The 25,009-nt window shown below is 45.6% G+C and overlaps 2 protein-coding genes across 2 annotated transcripts; one reads left to right on the top strand and one right to left on the bottom strand.

The window, feature by feature from the left end:
• Positions 1–8,790: 8,790 nt before the first annotated feature.
• BT62DRAFT_971640 (uncharacterized protein) lies at positions 8,791–9,466 on the top strand (the record flags this gene model as incomplete). The annotated part of the gene is made up of 2 exons (XM_043189031.1): positions 8,791–8,999; positions 9,055–9,466. The coding sequence occupies 2 exons, from the start codon at positions 8,791–8,793 to the stop codon at positions 9,464–9,466; spliced, it is 621 nt and encodes a 206-aa protein (XP_043037354.1).
• Positions 9,467–10,482: 1,016 nt separating this feature from the next.
• Positions 10,483–11,740, bottom strand: BT62DRAFT_921521 (uncharacterized protein; the record flags this gene model as incomplete). The annotated part of the gene is made up of 9 exons (XM_043184311.1): positions 10,483–10,604; positions 10,773–10,834; positions 10,888–11,018; positions 11,068–11,090; positions 11,175–11,300; positions 11,373–11,416; positions 11,455–11,476; positions 11,567–11,593; positions 11,632–11,740. 9 exons carry the CDS (start codon positions 11,738–11,740, stop codon positions 10,483–10,485), a joined length of 666 nt encoding a protein of 221 aa, XP_043037353.1.
• Between the last annotated feature and the right edge of the window lie 13,269 nt (positions 11,741–25,009).

Below are 25,009 nucleotides of genomic sequence, written 5' to 3'. Positions count from 1 at the left end.
CCCATCTTGAATCATGGATCCCAACTGTACTGCCTCTGGATCATCTTGGATCAGTTCCTTCCCAGTATTGCTTCCCATGGCTTCATCAGATGGAGGCTGTGCTCCAAGAAGTCTACTTCCTTTGCTGGTCCAGAGGTTTCAGTAGCCAACAGGCCTTTCTCTCAGCAATGGCTGTGTTCAGGATAGCTGGGTTGCTGTTGATTGAAATGAGGGGGTGGAGTATGAAAAAGTGCTTTGGACTGATGGGGCTATATATATGGCTTGCTTTGGGGCTATGGCTGAGAATGGCAGCATGGGCTGTATTGGCATTTGGTATGCCGGTGGTCTCTGGACCTGGTCTTTGGGATGTCAGCTATTGTACTGGGTTGCAGCATAGTCAGTCACTGCATGCCTTAGGATTTCTGTCCTTTCATCAGTTGTGGATTTCAGATATAATTATCCTAACTGCAATGCTACCCAAGTAGCATTGTGCCATAGAAAGTTTACCCTGCACAGGTAATACTCCTGGTATTCCTGTGTTCTCACCTTCTTTATCTCCAGTTCCAGTTCTTTTTCATCTGTTGACTCGAGTAGTCCATAGCCGAGGACTCCCTCTGGTTGCAGCTGTTCACTGCTTTCAGTTCCCTCCTCCTCTGTTTCCTCATTGTCCCCTTCCTCCTTAAGGAGGGAATCAGCAGGCAGATCATAAAAACTCTCTATCTCTCTCAGCTGTATTGTCATTGTGCTGCCCTGACTCGGTGCTCAGCCCAGCAGTTGCAGGACCTGGTGTATTGTTGTAGATGGCAGGGGGCTGACTGCTGATCTCAGGATTGTACTGGTTGCTGCCAGTTGCTCATGCTGCTTCCACTCACTCATGATAGAGGCAGATGTTTTGTCAGTAGTTGTTGTTGATAAGTTGTCTGATGACCCTACTTCTGAGAAATCCTTGGAGCGCACAGGTGGGGATGTGGGTGTTTCCAGGGGTTCAAAGTCTGTAATGGCTGAGAATGGACTCATTGCTTCCAAAAGCAGAATCCACACTAGGGGTTTGTCAAGGGGGGGGGTACTGAGGGGTTGGGGGATGGTGAGTTCCCCTGGTCCAGGTTCTGTCAGCCCAGTACTTGGAAGTCCCACTTCATGACATACTGGATTCTCTGAAGATGGGGGATGAGAGGGAGGGGTTTGCTTGTATGGGTGTGAGTACACTGGTGATCTCTGGATGGAGTCCATACCAGTTGGAGACGTTGGCTCTGGCCAGTCACTCCCTTCCCACCTCTCACTGGCAGTCTCAGTTCTGCTCATCATACTTGGTGGCCGCCCTTCTTTGTGACTCCTCTTCTGCATATCAGCTCTCAGGTTCACCATGTGCTGGCTGCAGCTCACTGTGCTGTCTATGCTTCTCCTGTCTGACAGCTTCATCATAGTTGAAAGGGATGGTGAAGTCCCAGATGGGGAAGTAGTGGTGGATGGTTTCTTTCCATACCTGTCATCATCATTCTTCATCACTCTGGGGGATCCTCTCCATCCTGGAGCTGGTTCTGGTTGAGGGCTGGAGGCTGTGAGGCTGGCTGTGAGGAGTTGGGGAGTGGGATCATCGAGCCATCTGAGAAGCAATGAGAGAGTCTCTGGCATGGTCAGAAATCCCACAGGCATGGGAGGTGGAAGAGAGGGAGGGGGACTGATGGAAGAAATCTTCTGGGAGATCCTCATCTTTGTGGTTAGGGGTGGCATCAGGTACAAAGATTCTCTGTCTTCTTGAGATGCTAGGGTCTCAGTTTCTGAGTTGAGAGGTGTGCTGTCCTCTCTCTTCTTCTTGACCATCCTCCTGATGCATGCTGCTAGGCCCAGCTTCTGGGGGCTGGTAGGTCATTCTTCAGGATTCTGGGATGTCATGAAGGGGGAGGTTGGAGGTTATATTTCATAGTATATGCTGGATATTCTGAAATTCTTGATAATGTCTGAGGGCCCAGGCAGTGATGGAATGGTGTCCCTGGCACAGCTGGATAATCACCAATAAACCAATCAATGTTCTGATGATGAAGGTGAGGAGTTCAAAGAACTCGTGATTGAAGTCAGAGTTGTTGTTGCTAGAGGAGGGCATTCGGTTTCTCAGCACAATTGGGCTTGAGAAAGGGAAGAAGGAAGCTTCGAGCTAATTGTTAGGCCTAAGCATCACATGAACTAATACACATGATAAACAGGTGTCCCTTTGCACTTTGAGGAATCAGCTGAGTTCACTGACATGTATTCATATCAGTGTGTCACAAGATCACTGATGGACTCAAGGTAGAATAGTAGTTATAAACTTTAGCTTGAAGCTGGGGTTTTCCAGTGAGAGCTGTCCTCCTTAAATACTGTACATGGTTTGCTATTAATACTTGTACTAATTGTGTGTCTCTCTATCTCAAGTGCTCATTGTCCTTGAGCATCGCTACTGTACATAAAAGGTTGATTGTGTGCTTGTTGTTGGGCATTGGTTGCATTAAATAACTATGACAAAGTTGGCTTGTTTATGATGACTAAGCTCTTCTCACAGCTTTAAGTGCTTGGTTTTGATGCTCTGACTAAGCCTGAATAGGGGTTTTTTGAGATATCAAATGGGAAAATTGTAACAGTTTGTTGCCTAGTCATTTCTGCTCACATGAGCCTTAGCTTCATATTGTTCAGACAACAGGGATTCAGTAACATCAGCACTAGGACATGTTAAGCATATTGATCAGCAGAGAGTTGGCTCAATAGGGTTGGTAGGCATGGGTTCAGTTTGTGGAATAGTCATAGAAGATGAGAAAGATGAGGTGGCTGAAATATTGAGTGGAGGTTCATCCTCTGTCTTCCCCACACTTATAGTTCAGTGAGCAGGACTCTCATCAAAAATGATATCACAAGACACAAACACTCAGTCTGATTGATCAAGCACATAGTAGTTGGACCTTGCATAGCCCAAAAATATGCATTTCTTCAAACAATCATCCAATTTGCTTCTACCATCCACAAAAATGCTGCTAGATATGGGTTGCTCAGCAGGTTGACTCAAATACATGAAGAAATAAAATATCCTGATGACACTTCAAGAATGCCTCTACCAGTACCACTCTGGGGTGACAGCTTGAAGAAGCCAAATTCCACATAAAGATGGACATAGAGACTGCCTCTGCCCTGTAATGGTCCACAAGCCCAGAATCACTCAGGAGGGCCTGTGTGTCTTCCATTTTTGTGTGCAATGCACACTCAGCCAGCCTATTCTGCACTGAGAAATAGGGTGCCATCAATTCAAGCAAGATGCCATGCTCATCACAGTAGTGGATCTACTTTGCCTCTGTAAAAGCCTAGTCAACTCATAATTGCTTGATTTTTCATTCAGTCTGAGTCTCAGCTATATGCCTGTATCTATCAAATGCAGCCACAGTCATGTCATCTGCTTTGTCTACCAGGAACTCCCCTGCTTTGAAAGACATTCCACTATCCACAAAATTATCATATAGGTCTTTCCACTAGGAGATGCAATTTGAGATAGTTCTCACAAGTCTGATGCTACCAGCTCTAGAGAGTCAATGTTAGGGTTTGTTGGTTTATCATATGGATGCTGAGCATGTCATGTAAGGACATAATCCTTATATCTGCTATAGAGAGGACCAGAGGTGATTTCTAATCCATCCAGAAGTTTTTTGGATGTCATCTCTTTAATTTTTTTAGGACTCATATGAACAAAATGATGATGCCAGTTGCATAGTGTGGTAGGAGACAATTGTGAAGACATGGCTTGGGGTGTAGATGCAGCATCCAGAATGTACATGCTATCAGAGTTTCATCCTGCAAAAATTTCTCTGCTGGACCCTTTGGAGACAACAGCATGATCTTTAGAGAACATGCTTGATAGCCTGACCTTGTCTAAGGCACTCACAGAGATGAGATTGCCTGTCAATGATAGTGAGTGCAATACATTCTTGAAGGTTAGCTTGATATCCTTTCCATCAAGCCTGAACATCTTTATTGCATTCTCTTGGCCAAGTATCTCACAGGTCTCTTTCTCTTCAACAGCAGATAAATCCATGTGGAACACCAGTGTATATTCAATGAAGTCTTCATGGTTGCAAAAGAAGTAATCACTAGTGCCAGACTCCATGAAGATCAACAATACAGATGGGATACATCCTTCAAATGTGATGGTCACAAAGGCTGTTCCAGCAGAGTCTGCTTGACAGATAAACTGCTCTATCTCTTTGGCTTCATCCCTGTCCTTTTCAGAGTCAACCTGCTTCAGGGGTGCCATCTCATCATCTGTTTCATCCTCCACTTCATCCTGCACATTGAAACTACTATATTTGGTGTCTCTTAGTAAGTACAGTAGTAGACTATTTAAGTATCACATTGTAAGAGTAGTAGGCAAGTTTCTGACACCCCACACTTGCAGTGTATTGGGCATGAAGGCTTTGCACTCCAGCTCTGGGTTTGTGTTTGTAACTTTGGGCAAGAGAATAAACCCACTGTTGATATCATTAAGAGAGATCTGAAAACTGTGTGAGGCATTGAAGCTTGCACAGGACTCTAATTTGATTTGATAAGAGGTTTTGAATTGTGCTCTAGTCTGAGAATAAGATAGCAGTGTCTGAAGGGCACTCTTTTGAGTTTTTGAGATGTTTGTGATGTGAGGCACTACAGATGGCAGAGGTTCAAACCATTTGAGTCTGTCAGATGGGGTTTTATTGCATTTTTGTGTCTCTGGATCACATAGGTTTGAATACTGTAGGTCTATGATCAGTTTAGAAACTTGTGCACAGAGGTTTCAACCCTTTGGCACTTGTGGACTTGTTTATAAAGTTTTTCTGCTTAGAGTGTGAAGCTTTGAGTCATGTAGTGTGTGTTTAATGATTGAGAATTGATCTGAGCTGTGCTTGGGACCTTTGAAAGTTTTGTGGCATTGTTTCAATGTATTGTATTGGCCTGGTGGTGAAAAGGAGGATCAATTTCCCTCTAATTTCAGCTGACTTCAATGTGCAAACCAAGCCACCATGACTAATATTGCTGATACACCAGGAACTTTGTTCTTGCTGCATGTTGATGAGGTTTTGTGTGCATGCAAGGTGAGAATGGATACAGCAGAGTGTTATCTACTGATTACACCTATACCAACACACACATAATACTTCTTAGTTCATTGCAGGGATTATAATGCAATAGAATAGCTATAGCAAGTACAATTCTCTTCTCAAATGATTCCACTGCACATGAATAGCAATAGTGCAGGTATAACTGTCTCTGATCTCTCTAAGCCTTAAAGACTTTTGTTTATAAAAACAAGAGGCAGCAATGAATGTTGCTGGGCCTCAAGGCAAAAGAGTACTGTAGCTCAATACAATACATTGAAACAATGCCACAAAACTTTCAAAGGTCCCAAGCACAGCTCAGATCAATTCTCAATCATTAAACACACACTACATGACTCAAAGCTTCACACTCTAAGCAGAAAAACTTTATAAACAAGTCCACAAGTGCCAAAGGGTTGAAACCTCTGTGCACAAGTTTCTAAACTGATCATAGACCTACAGTATTCAAACCTATGTGATCCAGAGACACAAAAATGCAATAAAACCCCATCTGACAGACTCAAATGGTTTGAACCTCTGCCATCTGTAGTGCCTCACATCACAAACATCTCAAAAACTCAAAAGAGTGCCCTTCAGACACTGCTATCTTATTCTCAGACTAGAGCACAATTCAAAACCTCTTATCAAATCAAATTAGAGTCCTGTGCAAGCTTCAATGCCTCACACAGTTTTCAGATCTCTCTTAATGATATCAACAGTGGGTTTATTCTCTTGCCCAAAGTTACAAACACAAACCCAGAGCTGGAGTGCAAAGCCTTCATGCCCAATACACTGCAAGTGTGGGGTGTCAGAAACTTGCCTACTACTCTTACAATGTGATACTTAAATAGTCTACTACTGTACTTACTAAGAGACACCAAATATAGTAGTTTCAAAACATGGAACTCTGTCCCAGAGTCTCTTGCATATCATTCACATGTATGTCACAGTCTGACATGCATATTCTGCTCCAGATCAGGACTGCCTTCTGTTTCTATGCAACCTGATACTTGTCAGCTCTGTTACTGTCCTAGACACAGGTCTCTTTGCTTTATTATCTCTCTAGGGCAATTAATCCATGCACAGGAGTCATTCCAGACTCCTGAGATCATTTCAGGTCATTCTTTCACCAGATCTTCTCATTTTGCAGCCAATCACTCTGATATTCAGGTTTATCTCATTGTGCACCAATGCTCTGTTCTAGAACATGTCCCTCAGCAATTTAATGCCTATGCATCATTGATCAATGTGATGCAAAGTCATGTGCAAAGCTCTAATTGTATTTTGATCATGTGCTCTTATTTTTAGCAGATCCTTCTATACTTGTATTAGTGCAATTAGTGTCAAGTGCTGGAACCTCATGCACAGTATGTCCCCCTCTGGTATCATCTTACTCCTAGGCCATGCCCTCCATCTATTGTCACTCAAGCCAGCTGTCATACAAGTCCCATTTCACTGCACTCCAGCCATATTCTTTATTGTGTGCATAGTAGACTGTGATACAGTCAATGTACTGCCATTCTTCGCAAAATTACATGCCTAAGCATGCAGCAGGTGCACCAGTGCTGCATATTCTTCTTGACTGAGTTATAGGCAATGGGTCCACATAATCTATTAACAGAAGACTATGAGTGAGGATCTAAGAACAAATATGAGTAATATAGTAGTAACACAGTAATAGTATACATACCTCAGGAAGGCACAGTGTAGGTGAAATGACTGAGGTATCCAGATATCTATGGCCAGTCTATATAGGTGATTGAGTAAGGACAGGAGTAATGTATATATGATAAGTAAAAAGGGGATGATTGAAAGGTAAGATAAGGGTATAACATAAAGATATCCTCCAGCAGAAAGCTTAGTCTTTATATCCAAAAAAATTGAGCTTGGTACCTACTCATACTTGTTCTGGAATGCAATTAAACAGTGATGGAACACATGTCTCATTTGGCCGATTGTCGCCTGAAATTGTTTTGGCTCTTCTTGCGTTCATCAGTTCTTTTCATAGCTGCCTATAGAAGGCGTCTTTTTGCCGCGATAAAATTATCCGTAACGTTATTTTCATCAACCGTACATGATATCGAGTATAGATTTGACCTGATCGGCATGGGCCTCGGCTGATGTACGACGGTCTCAAGACGCGACATGGCCGTGAAAGTCAAGAAAAATAGAGAATATCTATGGGACAACGAAAGAAGATGCGTGCCTGCAGTCCATTCCACACAGACCGAATAAAACAGAAACCGCACGGGAAAGAAGCGCCAATTGATATGCGTAACTCGCTTGCTGTTAAATTGATTACGGCATGACAGAGAAACGACACGTTCGTCACCAAGGATACCACTAGTAATATCGGCGAAACATATGTTAAGGGTTTGATAACCGTCTTGTCAACAGAGAACTGCTTTCAGAGACGGATTGAAGGTGTGCGAATCCATGAGAACTGCAGATGAATATCAATAATGACTCGAGTAATGATTCGAATGGGCTGCGTCTTCCGTGAGCTACTCTATAAACAAGCAATATACACACGTACAATCCATAAATTTAGGATCTCCTGACTAGTGTCGATGTACTAGATCGTCATCTTCTCGTTGGGTACGATGGGCCGTACCGCTTCGAGTGTTACGTAGAAGAGGCTGAAAGAAGTTCAGCTGGGACTGGGACCATTGGTCGGTCAGATGCCTGCCGTGCGCCATAACAACCCGGACCACATGGATGGCTGGATGAAGCTGTTGCTGATGGCTTCATCCTTCGTGATAGGAGGCAGTTCCCGAGCAGTGATTGCTTTCCCTGGGTGTTATATTCGTCGTCGAACGTCTGTTTAATACAAAAAAAGGCATGCAACTTTTCATCTCTTTCTTTCTCTCCCAATATCCGCTCTCGGAAATGTCCTGCGCACCTGGATCATTGACGGCTTTACCACAGGTGAAGAGCGTATTATAGCCTGGAGTTACTGCTCGATGGTGGCCGTGGGAATCGTCGGGAACATCCGCTTGCTGTACCCTTTTCTTACCATTCACCACACGTGCTCAGTCTTACGATCTTTTGTTTTTGCTTCCTTTCTAAAACGCTAGTCAAACGGGCTCCTCAATGACACATCGTGCGTATATATCTTGTAATCGCCTGATCTCTGGTAACAGGCGGCAACCTTTCGTGTTCCCGCCTGTTGCGTCTTTGTTTGGCCCAGACTTTGTGCCGTCTCGTGAGTTTCCCAAATGTATCCTCTCTTAGAACATTCTGTCTTCGTTCCATTGACTTTTGCTCACGAGGCATAACCGGCTACATTGTCTTTGTAACGAACAAGAGCTACTCTGCCTGAACGGCCTTGGTTTGAACTTAGAAAACGTTTATACCGAAGAATACCAGTATATACAGCCTCTGAGGCTGATGCTTTGTATTGAAGGAATCATAGGGATACGTGTCGAGGTATTGGCCACTAGAATAATTCTCTCCAGCACTATTCGGTTCCTTACTCTCCTCCTTCGAGTCGAATCTGATACGCCTCGGGTATTCTCACCATCTCTTGAGCTACATGAAAGGTTCGAATGCCCTTTGTTCAAGGGATCAAAGATTCCCAAAAAAGCATCGTTGGCATGGTCAGAGCGGCGTCCATTGAAAACCAATTAGTTATATCATTTGCGCGCGATGGATTACCATAGTGCCCAACTGTCGAGATTTATATAATCTATGCGACATGAGTCGGTTGTATGTTCCCCTAAAGAAGATGCTCACACCACCTCTCCTCGCTCTCCTAATCTGTTCTCTTCTTTCATTGTTTGCGGCATCTCAGACCTGTACAATTCCTAGCCATCTCCCGGAGACGACAGGGAAGGTCAACATTGGTGGAAGCAGCCTCATACATGCGCCAAAGAATGCCGTTTGGAATACGGTACTCAACTTCTCATCATATCCGGACTGGAACCCCTTCGTTCGGTCAGTCTATCAACAAAGTCATCACCCACCCCTCTCTAAATCTCATGATTCATAGCTCTCAAATCGTAGCGGACGAATTCGCTATACCACTTGACAACCAAACCGCTTTCGTAGGGGCCAAAATCATCATAACGAGCCAGATCCCTCCCCTCCCGCAGGCAGTGGACGCTTCCACCCCACCGGATATACTGACGCAGCACATCACTATCGAAGAAATTACAGTGATTGATGCCGAGAACTACCGAGTGGCGTGGATTCTCGTCTCTCCTCAACAGATATTGAGTACGATTCGGTGGAGTGCTGTGAGCACGGTGATCGACAAGGATGGAGTAGAGAAGTCGTATTACGAGTCGAGGGAGACATTCGACGGGCCGCTGGCAAGCATAGTGAAGGACTTGCTCGGAACTGATATAGCCGAGTCTTTTCAAGCGCAGGCGGATGCGTTAAAGGTGTGGATGGAAGCATAAGTACCACTCGTTGAAACGATGTACTGCAAGCATGTGATTTCTGTGCACAATATGATGTAGACGATTATCGGATCACAAATTGAGTCTTCCTTTGTACTAGAATTATCGGGAGAATGGCTTACGAATGTCGCACCACTGATGCGCAGAAATGTGCATTGAGATTACCACGCCTTTGTCCGTAATCGGCTTGGAGATCAATAGTCAACCAACCCTGAGGGTTAAGGCTGTCTATAGCAATCAAGCAACTGCAATTGTCTTCTTCATAGAAGCAAGCACCTGCCCGCCTGGTATCTTACTTTACTCAATTTGAGATTAAAGCCAAAACAGTAACCTGACCAGGTAAGTCGTACTGTCCTTCACGAAAAAATAGAATGTCCTGACTAGTAATGATGCGGTCAGAAACCCATCGCAAGTGTGGGATTTTATTTCCCGGAATTTCTCGGGGTAAGGTCAACACTAATCCATTGTCTGCAAAGTATCTCATCGCCCTCTCTTCCATCAGCGTCCTGGTAAATCCCAGGCAGCGCACCTATAGGCGCCTCCTCCGCAAACACAGGTAAGCACAACACAGCATTACAATTACACGTACAGTCGGGTTCAATTCTCTCGCAGTTTTAGTCTCCGGCTACTACAAGTGTGAGAGGACATGCTCCTACAACAGGGTAATGGATGTAGAAATGGGAGTTCCGCAGATCATACTGATTCTTAGGTGAGCTTATCATTGGTTCTGGATATAGTAACGTTGTTGGAATTACGGTCGCTATAAGCGGTGCACATATCCCTGTGATTTGAAAACTTAAAATTTAAACCACTATCTGTTACAATGAACTCTCGTCTGACTCGTGATCGAGAAGTCTTTACAGTAAGTCGTAAATTTTAGGTACTAATAGAATCGTAATACAGCAATCCTAACTACAGCATTCAGCGAACCATGTTATATTAAGTAATAACGATACAAAAATCCTCCATTCTACCCACGAATAGTAACGAAGCGCCAGCCTCAAAGAGGAACCGATTCACTTCGCCGCCCTCCCTACTAGGACCAATTTATCCACCATCCGGATAACTACCATGACCGAGCCAAGCAACGCATTAGTTGTCTCATTATGATTGTGTTGAAACGGAATGAGCGACTGGCCTGTGATTGAAAGTACAACACAGCGAAAAGAATAGTTGACTTCAGTTCTTCTGTTCAACTTGCGAAGGTACATACATCATCATCTATCCATATTGGCTTTTCGAAATGAGCCTTCGGTTTATACTTTTTTTTGGTAGACATGCTCATAGAATGCCTCCATGGACATACGAACAATGCGATGGACCTTGACTCTGGATCGCATCGGAATCTTTCGAGGTCCGAATTTCGCCCTAGAAATTCATTTTTCAGTCAGAATGGTAGGCGATAAAATCCCTGAACATACCCAAACCAGGACACCCACTCCTCATTCTCCTTCTGCTGTCGGAATGCCATTGGAATGATCTCAAGAATCCACCATGATTTCGAACATTTGAGCTGATCGTATATGACCGACAATGCATCCTGAAGTTCTTCCTGTTCTTTGGTCCCAATTGTTTGTGGTAAGTTGATAACTCTTGCTTACCTTGGTAGTATCATGGTATTCACCTGCTGCAGGATTTGGGTTCGAGTCCCGATCAGAAGTTCCAAGATCGTCAGAGAATTATCCTATTTTTCCCGGTTATTCTCAACCATATGGGCTAGAAAATTGAGCGGAGAACGGATGTCCTGCATTATCGTCACCCTGGATGATGGTCACGTTCCAACCAGCCACGAGGATTCTGACGTACACGGTTTTCTTGTGCTCGTCTGCCTGGTCTTTAAGTGGGGACATAGATCGTCAATGTCTTGAACTGAAGTTTTACAATTATCCGGTGGCAGTAAACGTACTTTGTGAGTCATCCCGGTGAGAAACTGGCCATGGCATCAAAAACCTGGTCTGTGACACGAAACAGTGATCGATGCTCCATACCTCCGGGCAGTGTACGCCCCACCTGAGAAACCAAAGATGCATATGTGATTCATCAGTATGATCTACGATGTTATTGGTACCAACTCGATGCTAAAGACGAACAGGGACGTACAGTTTTGCATCAAGAATTGATAACTATCTAGCATGAAGGCATTAAGATAATGTCACGTTAAGTACAATGACAGAGATCGGCGTAGCCCTGACACCGCGCATCCACATGGACAACCTCAAAAGGAATCTGATGTGATGAATACACAACATCCATCAATGCATTCTCGATACACATGAGGCGTTGAATGTGGGTAGTGGACTGCAATACGAGTCGATTTCAGCATGGGAAGGCCCAGAAATGGAAAAGTAACTAACATCAGATACGGAAACCTTCAACATGGCACCACGTCTCTGAACCAAAATAACATTTCTTGAAGCAGGTCGATATAAACGGTCATCATTTCGTGTGGTCGCTGTAATCGGTACCCGTTTGGTACTGATATGAAGAATCACCCGCCTTCGACGACGCACAATCATTTCCTATCGGGTCCGAGGCTGCATTAAGACGCATACGATCTCATTCAGCGATCTTGCCACCAGTGTACCCATACACAATGGCAGCCGCTATCCAAAAGAGTTCAAGACGGTGCAAAAAAAGTCCGGAGCATTTAACTGAGTTATGGGTTTTGAAAAGAGGGAAGGAGGCTATTCAGATTGTATGCGAAATGACCTGACGCGTCCGAGGAGCGGAACGGGTTTTGCATCGCTATCAGCCTATCAGACCTAAACTCTGAAGAAGCACACTAGATTCCAGTGGATCAAAGATAGATTGGAGTAATCAAAGAGCGAACCTACATGCTGGAGTAAATTATGAACAGGTATACATCAGTAACTTCAGTCCGTGAAAGCAACAGCTGTACTCCTGTACAATGACTCAGGCAAAGGTTGAGTTGTGGAAAATACATGTCAGAGTCATTTACCATGACCTTAGCAAAAGGTTTCTGCCCCATGGTCTATGTCCTTTCCAAATCTAACACATTTTTGGCCACTGAAGACAACCTACTTACTGATGGTTCACTGGTCAACAGAAATATCCTAATTCCTGAATCTAATATACCAAGACATGAGTAGCTGAAAATGGAGTGTATGACACAATGTACCAAGCAGAAACAAGTTCAGATAAGCAATTGTAATATTGCCATTGGTGTACTATATGACCACAGAAAAGCACTCATTGGCCTTGCACTGTATCACTGCAATGGCCACAATATAGAACACTTTATGATGACAATGATGGCAGCAAGTAGATGGTAAGAAAGCAGGAAAATTGTTGCATGCATATTATGTCATGCTGATGTGACTCTAGCTCAGATGGATATGAAGCTTCTGCCATCTGCCTGGGCATTGGAATCCCCACAAATCAAATTGGTGCAAATACACAGTGAAAACTATTGTTTATGACTGAAACCCTCTTCAATTTCTTTTGCATTGCCCTTGATAAATTCCTCAAGGTATGCTATTCTATGAACCAGACTTGATATGTATAATGATCTGGAATACAGGACTAACTAACCTGAATACCAGATATAGCTTTTATGTAGTCTGAGAAATAAGCCTTCTTCAGTGGCTAAGCACATACAAGGGATGTATCTGAAAATCACAAGAGCTTACCATTCTCAGATCTGCCTGGAGAAACCATGCCATCCCTGCACCATGGCTCCCACATCTTCTAGGTTAATTGTAACCTCAATTGTACAAGATCAGGGCAACAACAATTGGCTTATATAAAGAGTTACTAGAAAACAAGAGAACACTAAATAAGTGGTGGGTGAGACATGGGTTTCTTGATGCTCAACAGCAGTGCCTTCCTGAGCCATCTTCTTATGGTGGGATGAAGACTCATGTTGAAGTTGAGGTAGACTTTCAATTGAACATGAAGCAAAAATAGTGCCTCTAATGAAAGACAGAATAGAAAATGTTTGGCAAAGAATGGATTGTTGAAGAGTCCATAAAACTGGGTGTACTCAGAAATACAATCACTGAATACTTGGTAAGAAACTTTAGTCTGGCATATTTTGTTTATCTGTTTGGAAGAACATATCTGCATTGTCAAAGAGCTCTGAGAACAACAAGACTCACTCACATCAATTTAGTCACTGCACCAAGGAATATTGATTCCTCTTCAATGCCAATTATGACCTTCATTATATGGAGCACTAACTGATGACAATGTGTTATGATTTTTCCTTTTTTCTTTCTCAATTAACCCCTATTTATGCTTAGTCAGAGCATCTAAACCAGCACTTAGAATCATGGGACAGGCTTAGCCACCATAATAGGCCAAGTCTGCTATTGTTCTCCAATGATGATGAGACCCCTTGATGATGGACAATACTCTTTTGTAGGTAGTCATAATGCTCAAAGACAATGAGCACCATAACCTAGAGACACACAATTAGTAGGAATATATTTATCTTATGGACAAACAGTATATAAGTAGTGTAGCTCTTGCTGTATACCTCCAGCTTTGAGCTAAAGTTTATCTTCACCATTCTATCTCAAGTCAACTTGTATTGGCCTTAAGATATAATGACTGCTATACATATATAGTGGACTCAGGCATGACTGTATGAACTCAATACAGCACTTGTTTATCATGTGTTATTGGTCATGTGTCACTTGGGCTTAACACAATAGAGAATCATCAGGCTACAAGAGAAATATCAATAAAATAGTGGAAAATATATACATTTCTGTGACTCACCTGAAATCTTGAAGAGCTCTGCAACCAAACCCTATACCTCTGGAATAGCCAGGGACATGCCATCAAAGTATTCATGAATGTAATTTTGCAAAATCTGAGAATACATTAAGTGTATTCCAGTCTATGATGTGTGCAAAGGCTGCTATGACTTGTGCACAAAGGCTATTATGACTAGTACAAAATGAAATGAGACTCAGCAGTATACCTGGCTTGAGTGATAATTGGTGGAGTGTATGACTTAGTAGCAGAGTGATACCAGTGTGGTCCTACTGTGCATGAAGTTCCAGCACTTAGCACTGAATGCACTGATGTCAGCATGGAGATGCACACTAAAAATAGAAAGAACATGATTAGGATGATGATCAGAGCTAAGATCAGCACTTTGTGCCATAGTGATCAATGATGCATAGATATGTGGCAAACTAAAGACACACTCTGGACCAGAGATATGATGCATAGTAATATAAACCCAAATATTGTGACAATCAGCTGAAAGATATAAGGCTAAACCAAAATAGTGGTCAGGAGAGATAATTCTGGCAGTTTAAAACAGTTCTCACACAGGTGCTAGTTATGAAGCAAGCAGACAGACTAGCTGAGCTAGCTGGTGTCAGATCACTTGGAAACAGTGGGCCTAGTCCTGAGTCAGAGCAGAACATGTGCATAGTTTCAAGTGGAAATGAATACCATGGGATTCTGAGTAGGAGTTCTGCCTATTAATAATACTATATTAGATTGTATTAAAGTATGTGGATGTAGAATAGTTAAATACCATGATATAACAAGTAGTATACAAGTTTCTCACCTCACTAGTGTGGTGTAAAAGCATGAAAGTCTTGCACTCCAGCTTCTGAGACTAGTTTGTAACTTTAGGTGAGAGAATAGATCAGATATTGATATCATCATGAGTGATTTGAGTATTGCACAAGATGTCAAAAGCTCCTGCAAGACTCTAGTCTGATTAAATAAATGGTTTTAAATTGTGCTTTAGCCTGAGAATAAGAGAGTAATGTCTGGAGGGCACTCTTTTGAGTTTTTGAGGTATTTGTGATGTGAGGCACTACAGATGGCAGAGGTTTGAATCCTTTGGCTTGATTAGTACTCACTTCTTGGTTATTTCCACAGATTGGTAGAGGTTGAAATCTTTTGAATATGTGGATGGGGGTTTTATTGTGTTTTGTGTCTCTGGATTGAATAGATTTAAACTCTGTGGGTCTATAATTGGTTTGGAAGCTTGAGCATGTAGGTTCAAACCCTGTGGCTCTTATGGAAATATTTCTGAAGTGTTTCTGCTTAGAGCACAAAGCTTTAAGTCATATTTTGTAGGTATTAAAGTTTTTGAGTTTGGTCTAAGCAGTTCTTGGGACTTTTTGAGGGTTTTGTGAGAGTGTTTTGAAGTATTGCATTGTGAAACAGTACTATTGCCTTGAGGCCCAGTGACACTTGTCACCTCTCTTGTTACATAAAAGCTTTGAGACTTAGAGAGATCTCAATTGTATATATGCACTATTGCTATTTGCATATAGTGCATTCTTGAAGATATGATTGCTACTCTTATCTGTTATGATTTTTCCTTTCTTTTCCTAGTTTTACCCCTATTTATGCTTAGTCAGAATGCACAAGGATGTGGAAAGGCTTAGTCATCACAATTAGCCTGCCCATCATTTAACATAAACAATGATGCTCGATGATGCACAGACAACCTTTTATGTGTGGTAATGATGCTCAAGGACAATGGGCACAATAGATACAGGCAGACACAATTAGTAGTAGTATTATTAGCATCATCTGTACAGTATTTAAGACCCACAGCTCTCGCTGGTATACCCCAGCTTTGAGCTAAAGTTTATATTCACCATTCTACCTCGAGTCTATATCTGACCTTGAGTCCCACCGATCCAGATATGCAATAAAGTGAACTCAGATGATCCCTCGAAGTGTGAAGGGATGCTTGTTTATCACATGTATCTAGTCATGAGATGCTTGGGTCTAACAATTAGCTTGAAGCTTCATCTTCCCTTTCTCAAGCCCAATTGTGCTGAGAAACCGAATGCCCCCTATAACCTCTACCAACCCAAATTTTGAACACAAGTTCTTCAAACTCCTTTCCTCCATCATCGGAACACTGATAGGACTTTTGGTGATCATCCAGCTGTGCTGGGGATGCCATTCTATCACTGCCTGGACCCTAAGACATTACAATGAGTTCCTATGCATTCATGAAATCCTATGAAATGTAACCCCCAATCTCCCCCTACATGACATCCCTGAATCCAGACGAATGACCTACCAGCCTCCAGAAGCCGGGTCTAGCAGCATGCATCAGAGGGATGGTGAAGAAGAAGAGGGAGGACAACATTCCCTCTGACTCAGAAACACAGATGCTAGCATCCCAAGAAGGCATGGTATACTCATACCAGGACCACCCCTCAACCACGAAGACAAGGACATCCTGGAAGACTTCTTCCATCAGTCCCCCTCCCCCAATTCCGCCCCCCCAACCCCTGGGATTGCTAACTATGCCAGGGACTCTCTCGATGCCCCTTGGATAGCTCAACAATCTGACTCCTGACCTCCTCACAGCCAGTCTCACAGCCCCTGCCTTACCTCCCAAACCAGCTCGAGGGTGGGGAGGGCTCCCCCAGGTGATGAAGAACAGCGACGATGAGTATGGGAGGAAACTGTTCACCAGTACTTCCCAACTTGGGACCTCACTGCCCCCTTCAACTATGATGATGCCATTCGACAAGAGGAGCATAGGTGGTGGGATGAGCCACAGCCAGTATATCATGAGTCAGAAGAGCAGCAGAGGCAGGAGGCCATGCAGTATGATGAGCAACATAGAAACAAGCAGCGAGAAGTGGAGAGGGCCTGACTCACAGCCATCAATGCCGGCAACTGGTACAGGCTACATCCCAAGATCACCAGTGTCCTCACACCCATACAAGCCGACCCTCTGCATCCTTCCCCCATCTTCAGAGAGCTCAGCACCCCGAGCAGTGGATTCCTGGAGTACTGGGCAGACGGCACCCAGACCAGACAATACCCAAGACCTCCAACCTCTGAATACCCCCCCTCCTCGTGAACCCCCAGTGCAGACTCCGCTTTTGGGAGTGATGAGTCTGTCCTCAGACATTATGGGCTATGAGTCTCTGGGAATGCTCACATCCCTGCCTGCACCCTCCGAGGATTTCTCGGAAGTCAAGTTGTTGGGCAGCTTATTAACAATGACTACAGGAACAATGTCCACCTCTATCATGAGTGAGTGGAGGTGGCATGAGCAACAGGAGGAAACAGATATCATTCTGACATCAGAAGTCAACCAGCCTCTGCCTACGAAAACCCCCCAGTCACTGGCCCGAGCACTCAGCCAGAGGAGCGAGATGATGATACTGCAAGAGGCCATGGGGAGTATTTACAACCAGCCTATCAGTTCCCTCCTCAAAGAGGATGACAAGGATGAGGCAGAAGAAGAGGAAACTGAAAGCAGTGAACCACCTCAGGGACCACCATATGACTCACAGGAAGAAACAGATGAAGAAGAAGTACGGAAGTTAGCACAGGAAGAAAGGGAGTGGGAATACCAGGAGTATTACCTGCAAGGAGTAAATTTCCTATGGCACGATGCTACTTGGGTAGTGTCGCAAGTTGGACAATTATATTTGCATTCAGAAACTAATAAATAAACAGAAATTCTGAGATGGGCAGCAACAGACTATACCGCTCAGCAATATACCCAATGGCACCTGGAGTACCCTATAAGCTGACCACTGGCTTATCTGATAATGCCCACCATACAACCAATGCTGAGGTCCCCCTCTGTCACACTACAAAGAGCCGTATACTGGGCCCCCTCGGTCTGCAGTACATTTTCAAACTCCAACCAACTCTTCTTACCAACAGCAACCTGACTAGCCTGCACCCAAACACAGCTGAGGGCAGAGTATAACAACCCTTGGCTTGGCAAGGGGAGCTGGTTATTGGGTGGTCAACCACCTCCTGATCAGGCCAGAACCAGTGGAGCTGGAAAGGAACCCATATGGAATGATCCTGAAGCCACCTGCCTCAGGTTTATGGTCTGGGATGGGGTCATTGTCCACATCGAAGAATCAAAGGGCAGTCCAGTAGCAGACAACAACTCGCTTCATTCATTTCCAGGACCGCCTGAAGAATGGTGGCAACTGCCATTCGACAGGTGGCCCAACCCGATGGGCCCCCTACCAGAAAATGCCAATGTCCTCCAATGCTGACCCGATCTTCTCTGTAAACCCCGCCCCTTCAAAGGGGCATCCGACGACATTGACAGATTCCTGGTGGACTGCAAGCAATATTTCAAAGTCTACATTGGCTACCTAGGAACCAACATGAACAGGGTCACCTTTGCCACCTCTTACTTAGAAGAGAAGGCAAAGACATGGTGGATTCTTATCTCCCCAAATTTCCGCTCAACCACAAGGGGACACTATCGATATCCCTCATGGCCAGTATTCAAGCAAATGCTGAATGACAAATTCATTGATCCTGCAGTACAAGAAGTACATAAGCAGAAGATCAAGGAATACAAGATGAGAGACAAGGCAGCTACAGATTACTTCGATGAGCTGGAAAGGCTTGCCAAACTAGCTGGAATCAGGGATGACATAGAGAATGATGGCCAAATGGTCGAAGCCCTCAAGAGAGGAGTTCCCCCTTTATACCTCATGATGATTTCTGCCATGGGTGTCAAACTCTTGATGCCCGTTGGCTATGATCAGTGGAAAGAGCGAATCATCAAGATGTACAAGGAATGACAAAGGCAGAAAGTGGAATCATCAACACTGCAAGACTACACTAAAAAGCCGACCCTGCCAACCCAGAACAAGCCTGGGCAAACTGCTGGAAAATCACCGGGATCCTTGACAGCAACAACTTATGGCAGTCAGAAGACAGGCACCAGGACTATGTACACCAGTACAGAAAAACCAATGGACATAGACTGGATGAAGAAGGAAGGCAAGTGTTTCAACTGTGGACAGAAAGGACACATGGCTAAGGATTGCCCAAAGAAGAAGCGCACCTGTGAAGACATATGGGTGCAGATTGCCGAGCTACAAAAGGAAGATGAAGAACTCAGCAAGGAGACCAAGATTGAGGAAGTAAAAGATGGGGCTGATCAGTGAGTGATTCTACTGAATCAGCTGAAGGACTCTATGGTGTGCCAACCCCAGCTGCTAGTCAGACTGATACTATCCCTGTAGTAACATCTATGTCACCACTATATATGCATTCAAATATACCATGACCAGTTGACACACACACCAATGAATTGCAAAAAGAACCTCAAGCGCCCATGGGCCAAACAGGAGCAGCGAGCCTCATAACTTGGCTCAAACTATTTGACACCGAATGGACTTGGAGGGCCATTAAAGAGGCCAAAACCAAAGAAGCAGCGGTAGCCATACTACGAGGCTGGGTACACCAAACCCAGACCAGGGAGGCAACCGATGAGGTAGTGGGAGGAATAGGGTGAGCTGAATGACATCAGGCCCTTGAGTGGCTTGATGAGTTACACAGACCATGAAAGTTCATCCATCACACCAAAACCCCCAGGCAGGACTTAGCAATTAAGGCCCAGATCAAGACCCTAACATCACAGACCCTATATTCCATAGCAGCCCTAGTTAACAGTGGCTGTATGGGAAGCTCCATAAACCAAACCTTTGTTGACAAACACAAACTTCCCATATGAGTGACTGCAGCCCCTATTCCTGTTTATAACACTGATGGGACAAAGAACCAGGCTGGGTCCATCACCGAGTTCATCAAAGTCCGACTTACAATTGGAGATCATTCCAAACGAATCGACCTAGCTGTCACTGATCTCAGAACAAAAGAACTATTCCTCAGGCATGACTGGCTCATACATCACAATCCACTTATCAATTGGAAAACCGGATGAATCACCTTTGCCCAATGCCACTGCCGAAAGATACCATTCGAGTTACCTGATGAGGACCCAGAGGACAGATGGGATGAAGAGATGGAGGATGGTGAAACCATCTTAGCCATAGACCTACAGAGGGAGATCCACATCCAAGCCATTCACCACACCAATAATCTGGCTGCGAAAGCCAATGAGGGGAAGGCAGAAAAAACATTCAAAGAGTTAGTCCTGGAATGGGCACAAGATTATCGAGACCTCTTTGAAAAAGAGAGTTTCGACGAACTCCCAGACCTGAAACCCTGGGACCACACCATTGAACTACTCCCCAATGCCAACACCAACCTAGATTGCAAGACCTACCCTCTTGGTAATCAGGAGCAACAGGAACTTGACAAGTTCCTTGATGAGAATCTGTCCAGTGGATGGATCCGACCATCAAAATCCCCAATAGCATCACCATTCTTCTTTGTAAAAAAGAAGAATGGCAAACTCTGACTGGTTCAGGACTATTGAAAACTAAACGAAATGACAATCAAGAATCGATATCCCCTGCCACTGATCTCAGAGTTAATGGATAAACTCCAGGGTGCCAAGTACTATACCAAACTCGACATCTGCTGGGGATATAACAACATACAAATTAAGGAAGGAGACAAATGGAAAGCCACCTTCTGGACCAATTGGGGCCTGTTTGAACCCACCATCATGTTTTTCAGGTTAACCAACTCCCCTGCCATGTTCCAGTGGATGATGAATGATATATTCAAAGATCTCATCGCCATGGGAAAGATCACAATCTACCTTGACAACATCTTAATCATGTCACAGACAAAAGAGGAGTATCAGAGCCTGGTACAGCAGGTACTCACCCTTATGAGGAAGCACAAATTATTTCTCAAAGCTGAGAAATGCGAGTTTGAGGTATTGGAAACAGAATATCTTGGGGTAATTATCAGCAAAGAAAGTATTTGGATGGACCCAATCAAGGTAGCAGGGGTAGTTGAATGGCTGGAACCGACCAAGAAAAAAGAGCTGCAATCCTTCCTCGGGTTCACCAATTTCTACTGGTGATTCATACAAGACTACAGCAAGGTCATTCAGCCGATGACCCAGCTCACTGGTAATGCTCCATAGGGATGGAGAAATTCCCAGTGGATTGCATTCTCCGACCTAAAGAGATGACTGGCTGAGGATGTCATTCTTGCTATCCCTTCTCAAGAAGGGAAATTCTGAGTAGAGGCCGACTCCAGCAAAGAAGCAATTGGAGCAGTGTTGTCCCAAGAACAGGATGGGAAGTGGCATCTGGTCGCATTTCTTTCAAAGGCCCTGTCGATAACAGAACAAAATTATGAAATTTACAACAAGGAATTACTTGCAATAATGCTTGCCTTAGAGGAATGGTGACATTACCTGATCAGGGCCTTCCAAACCTTCGAAATCTGGACCGACCACCAGAACCTCAGATACTTCTGACAACCCCAGAAACTGAACTGCTGGCAGGCACGATGGGTCACGGAGCTTACCCAATATCAATACACCCTCCATCATAAGGTGGGGACAGTAAACAAGAAGGCTGATCTCCTGTCTCACCATGTGGATCATGATCAGAGAGAAAGTGACAATGAGGGTATTACCCTTCTACGACCTGAGCACTTTTGGGCCATGATAATGCTGACCGAGGAAGAGATTCATGAGTGGATCAAAAGCACAACCCAGGACAGCCACAAGTGGGATCAAAGGGTCACCCCATCGCTTAATCATGAAAGGGGAATGACAAAGAAGGATGGGATGATCCACTACAATGGAAGGATCTACATCCCCAGGGACCAAGATCTACAAGGAGAAATCATCACCACCTGTCATGACCACATGACTGCAGGACACCCTGGTATCACTAAAATGAAGGAACTCATCCTGCAGGAATATTGGTGGCCCAAAATGAGAAATGACATCACAGCATATATCAAGGCATGTGAGACCTGTCAAAGGGGGAAGGCTTCGATGCAACCATGCATGGCCCCCCTACATCCAAATGAAATTCCATCAACCCTATGGACTCATATCTCAGTCGATATGATCACTGGACTGCCTGATTGTAACAGATATGATGCCATTGTTACGATTTATTTCCTTTCTTTTCCTTTTTACCCCTATTTATGCTGAGTCAGAAGGCACAAGACCATGAGAGGCTTAGTCAGCACAACTAAAAGTCTTCCATTGAGACACCATGACGGTCGCGCTCGACGACACAATCAGCCTTTTATGTACGATAGCGACGCTCAAGGACAATGAGCACAATGGATACAGACACACATAATAAGCAGTAGTATAATTAGCAGACGACTGTACAGTATTTAAGGACTGCAGCTCTCGCTGGTATACCCCAGCTTCGAGCTAAAGTTTATTCACACCATTCTATCTCGAGTCTACTTCTGACCTTGAGTCACACCGTTCGGATATACATATAAGTGAACTCAGGTGATTCCTCGAAGTGCGAAGGAACATCTGTTTATCACGTGTATCAGTCCACGTGATGCTTGGGCTTAACAATTAGCTCGAAGCTTTCACCTTCCCTTTCTCAAGCCCAATTGTGCTGAGAAACCGAATGCCGCCAGTAACAACCGCAGACCTCAATCACGACTTCTTCGAGTTAATAGCTTCCATTATCGGAACATTACTCGGTCTCTTAGCCATCATTACCCTTTGCTGTGGACGACAGTCAGTAGCAGCTTGGATAGTCAGGCACTATCAGGCGTTTCAACACATCCAGCGAATCCTACGCAACGTAACCCCCGATCTCCCCTTCCATGACATCCCCCCCTCCGCCAGAACGTCCTTCTTCCCGCAAGGGGGACCCGTACCAGAAGCCGGGAATAGCGACCCGGATCAGAGGAGCCTTCACGAGGAGGAAGGACCCGAACACCCCCGACGACACATCGGAGACCGCCACCCTGCTCTCACAGGGTTCCAGAACCCGTGGACGACAAACGTCGCTCAGGAGCCCGCCGAGGTCTCCAACTACGCCACTCCAGCCGGCTCCCCCGAGCATCTCGCCTCCCCAATTCCCTCAGGGATTGGAAACCGTGCTCGGGACTCCCTTAATGCCGCTCGGATGGCTGCGGGACCCCACAAAAGTCCCGACCCCGCCCAGAACCCCCCCGAGACCCCCACCGAGCCCAACTCCGGTTCCAGCCTGTCCGTCAGCAGGCTGGGGGTCGACAATCCGTGAGGGAGAGACATTCATCCCGACTACGACAACGCAGACATCGCCATCTCCGCAGCAGGGGATCCGTATCGACACCTCCACATGGGAAGTGAGCCCGAGACCGGAACCGCCAGCGAAAGGGGAAGAGCCGCTACGAGAAGAATTATACAGAGGATATTCCCGGAGTGGGACCTCAACGTCCCCTTCGACTACGATGAAGCCGTCAGGCAGCAGCAGCAGAACCAAGAGCGAGAAGAGGCAATTAGGCGAACTCAGGAGGAGCTCGCCGACTACGTCCGAGAAGAAGCCCAAGAGCGGTATGAAGCCGCAGAGTACGACCGACAAGGACGAGCACAGAGAAGGAGAGAAGAGGTCGAGAGAATGGGCTCAGCCTCCCCTAGGGAGTATGAGCTCCATACCGATTCCGGGTCCCCTTTCAGGGAGCCCGACTCAGAGGACGATCCATGGACGGGACCTGCCAGTATCGTCAGCTGGGACGAAGCCATCAGACGAGGAAGAACAGGAGAACCCCAGACCATCGACCTCGATTACCCCGCCCGCACCGATACCATCTCATCCGACGCCGACTCCGTCCTCGGAGCCTACGGGCTCCGAGTACCCGACAATGCCCACGTCTCCGACAGGGCTCTCCAGCGATTCCTGGGTAGCAGGGTCGCTCGACAATTTCTCAATCCCGAGTTCCAGCGACTCTTCGGCCGCTATAGCCGAGAACTGGAGGAGACGAGAGCGTGCGGAGGAACGCGCTACAGTCGACTCAGGAGCCCCCCCATCGCTAGGACCAGCGACCGAGGGGACGATGGGCCTAGCACCCAAGTCAACGGGAGGGTCCCCGATGACCCTTCGTCCTCCCGTACCGTCCATTTACGACCAGCCCGTCAGTTCCCTCCTCGAGGAAGGGGACAGCGGGGATGAGGGCGACGAGGAGGACGACGAGGACAGTGATGATCCATATCAGCAACGGCTAGAACGGGCAGGAGAAGATACAGACGAAGAAGCACTGCGGGAAGAGATTGAGAGAGCCAGGAGCAAGGAATATCAGGAGTTGTACGAGCAGGGCAGGAATTACTTATGGCAGGACGTGCGCTGGCAAGTGACGTCCTTAGGACTTGAGTACAGGTATGCAGCAGGCACTGAAAAAGAGAGAATTTTACAGTATGCTGCGATGGAATATGCATGGAGGGAATACGGGCGACGGCACCCGGAAGACCCCCTCATGCCAATACCCCCGTATCGGCCCGACAACGAACCAAGAGCGCCGGCACCAATGCCGCGCACTCCCCCCGTACCACCAAGACGAGCTATCTACGTCGCCCCTCCTATCTGGAGTCGGGCCGACGACAGTCTGTCGATCCGAAGCACGGCTTCACGACTCACCCGAACAAGGAATCGACCGGCATGGCAAGCCGCTCAAAGCCGAAACCCCTGGACCGGCAGAGGAAGCCGGCTCCTCGGCGGACAACCTCCCCCGGATCAGGCAGAACCAAGTGGGAAGGATCCCATTCGGGACGACCCCGAGGCGGTCCACCTCGGATTTACAGTACGAGACGGGGTAATCATTCGGGTCACCGACCCGAAAGGGAGCCCAATCGCAGACGACGATTCCCTGCATTCCTTCCCCGGACCACCCGCGGAGTGGAAACAACCACCGTTC

Source organism: Guyanagaster necrorhizus (assembly GCF_019112545.1).
Source record: "Guyanagaster necrorhizus MCA 3950 unplaced genomic scaffold BT62scaffold_20, whole genome shotgun sequence".
In the NCBI taxonomy this organism is placed as follows: Eukaryota; Fungi; Basidiomycota; class Agaricomycetes; order Agaricales; family Physalacriaceae; genus Guyanagaster; species Guyanagaster necrorhizus.
This window is presented reverse-complemented; position numbering and strand designations above follow the sequence as displayed.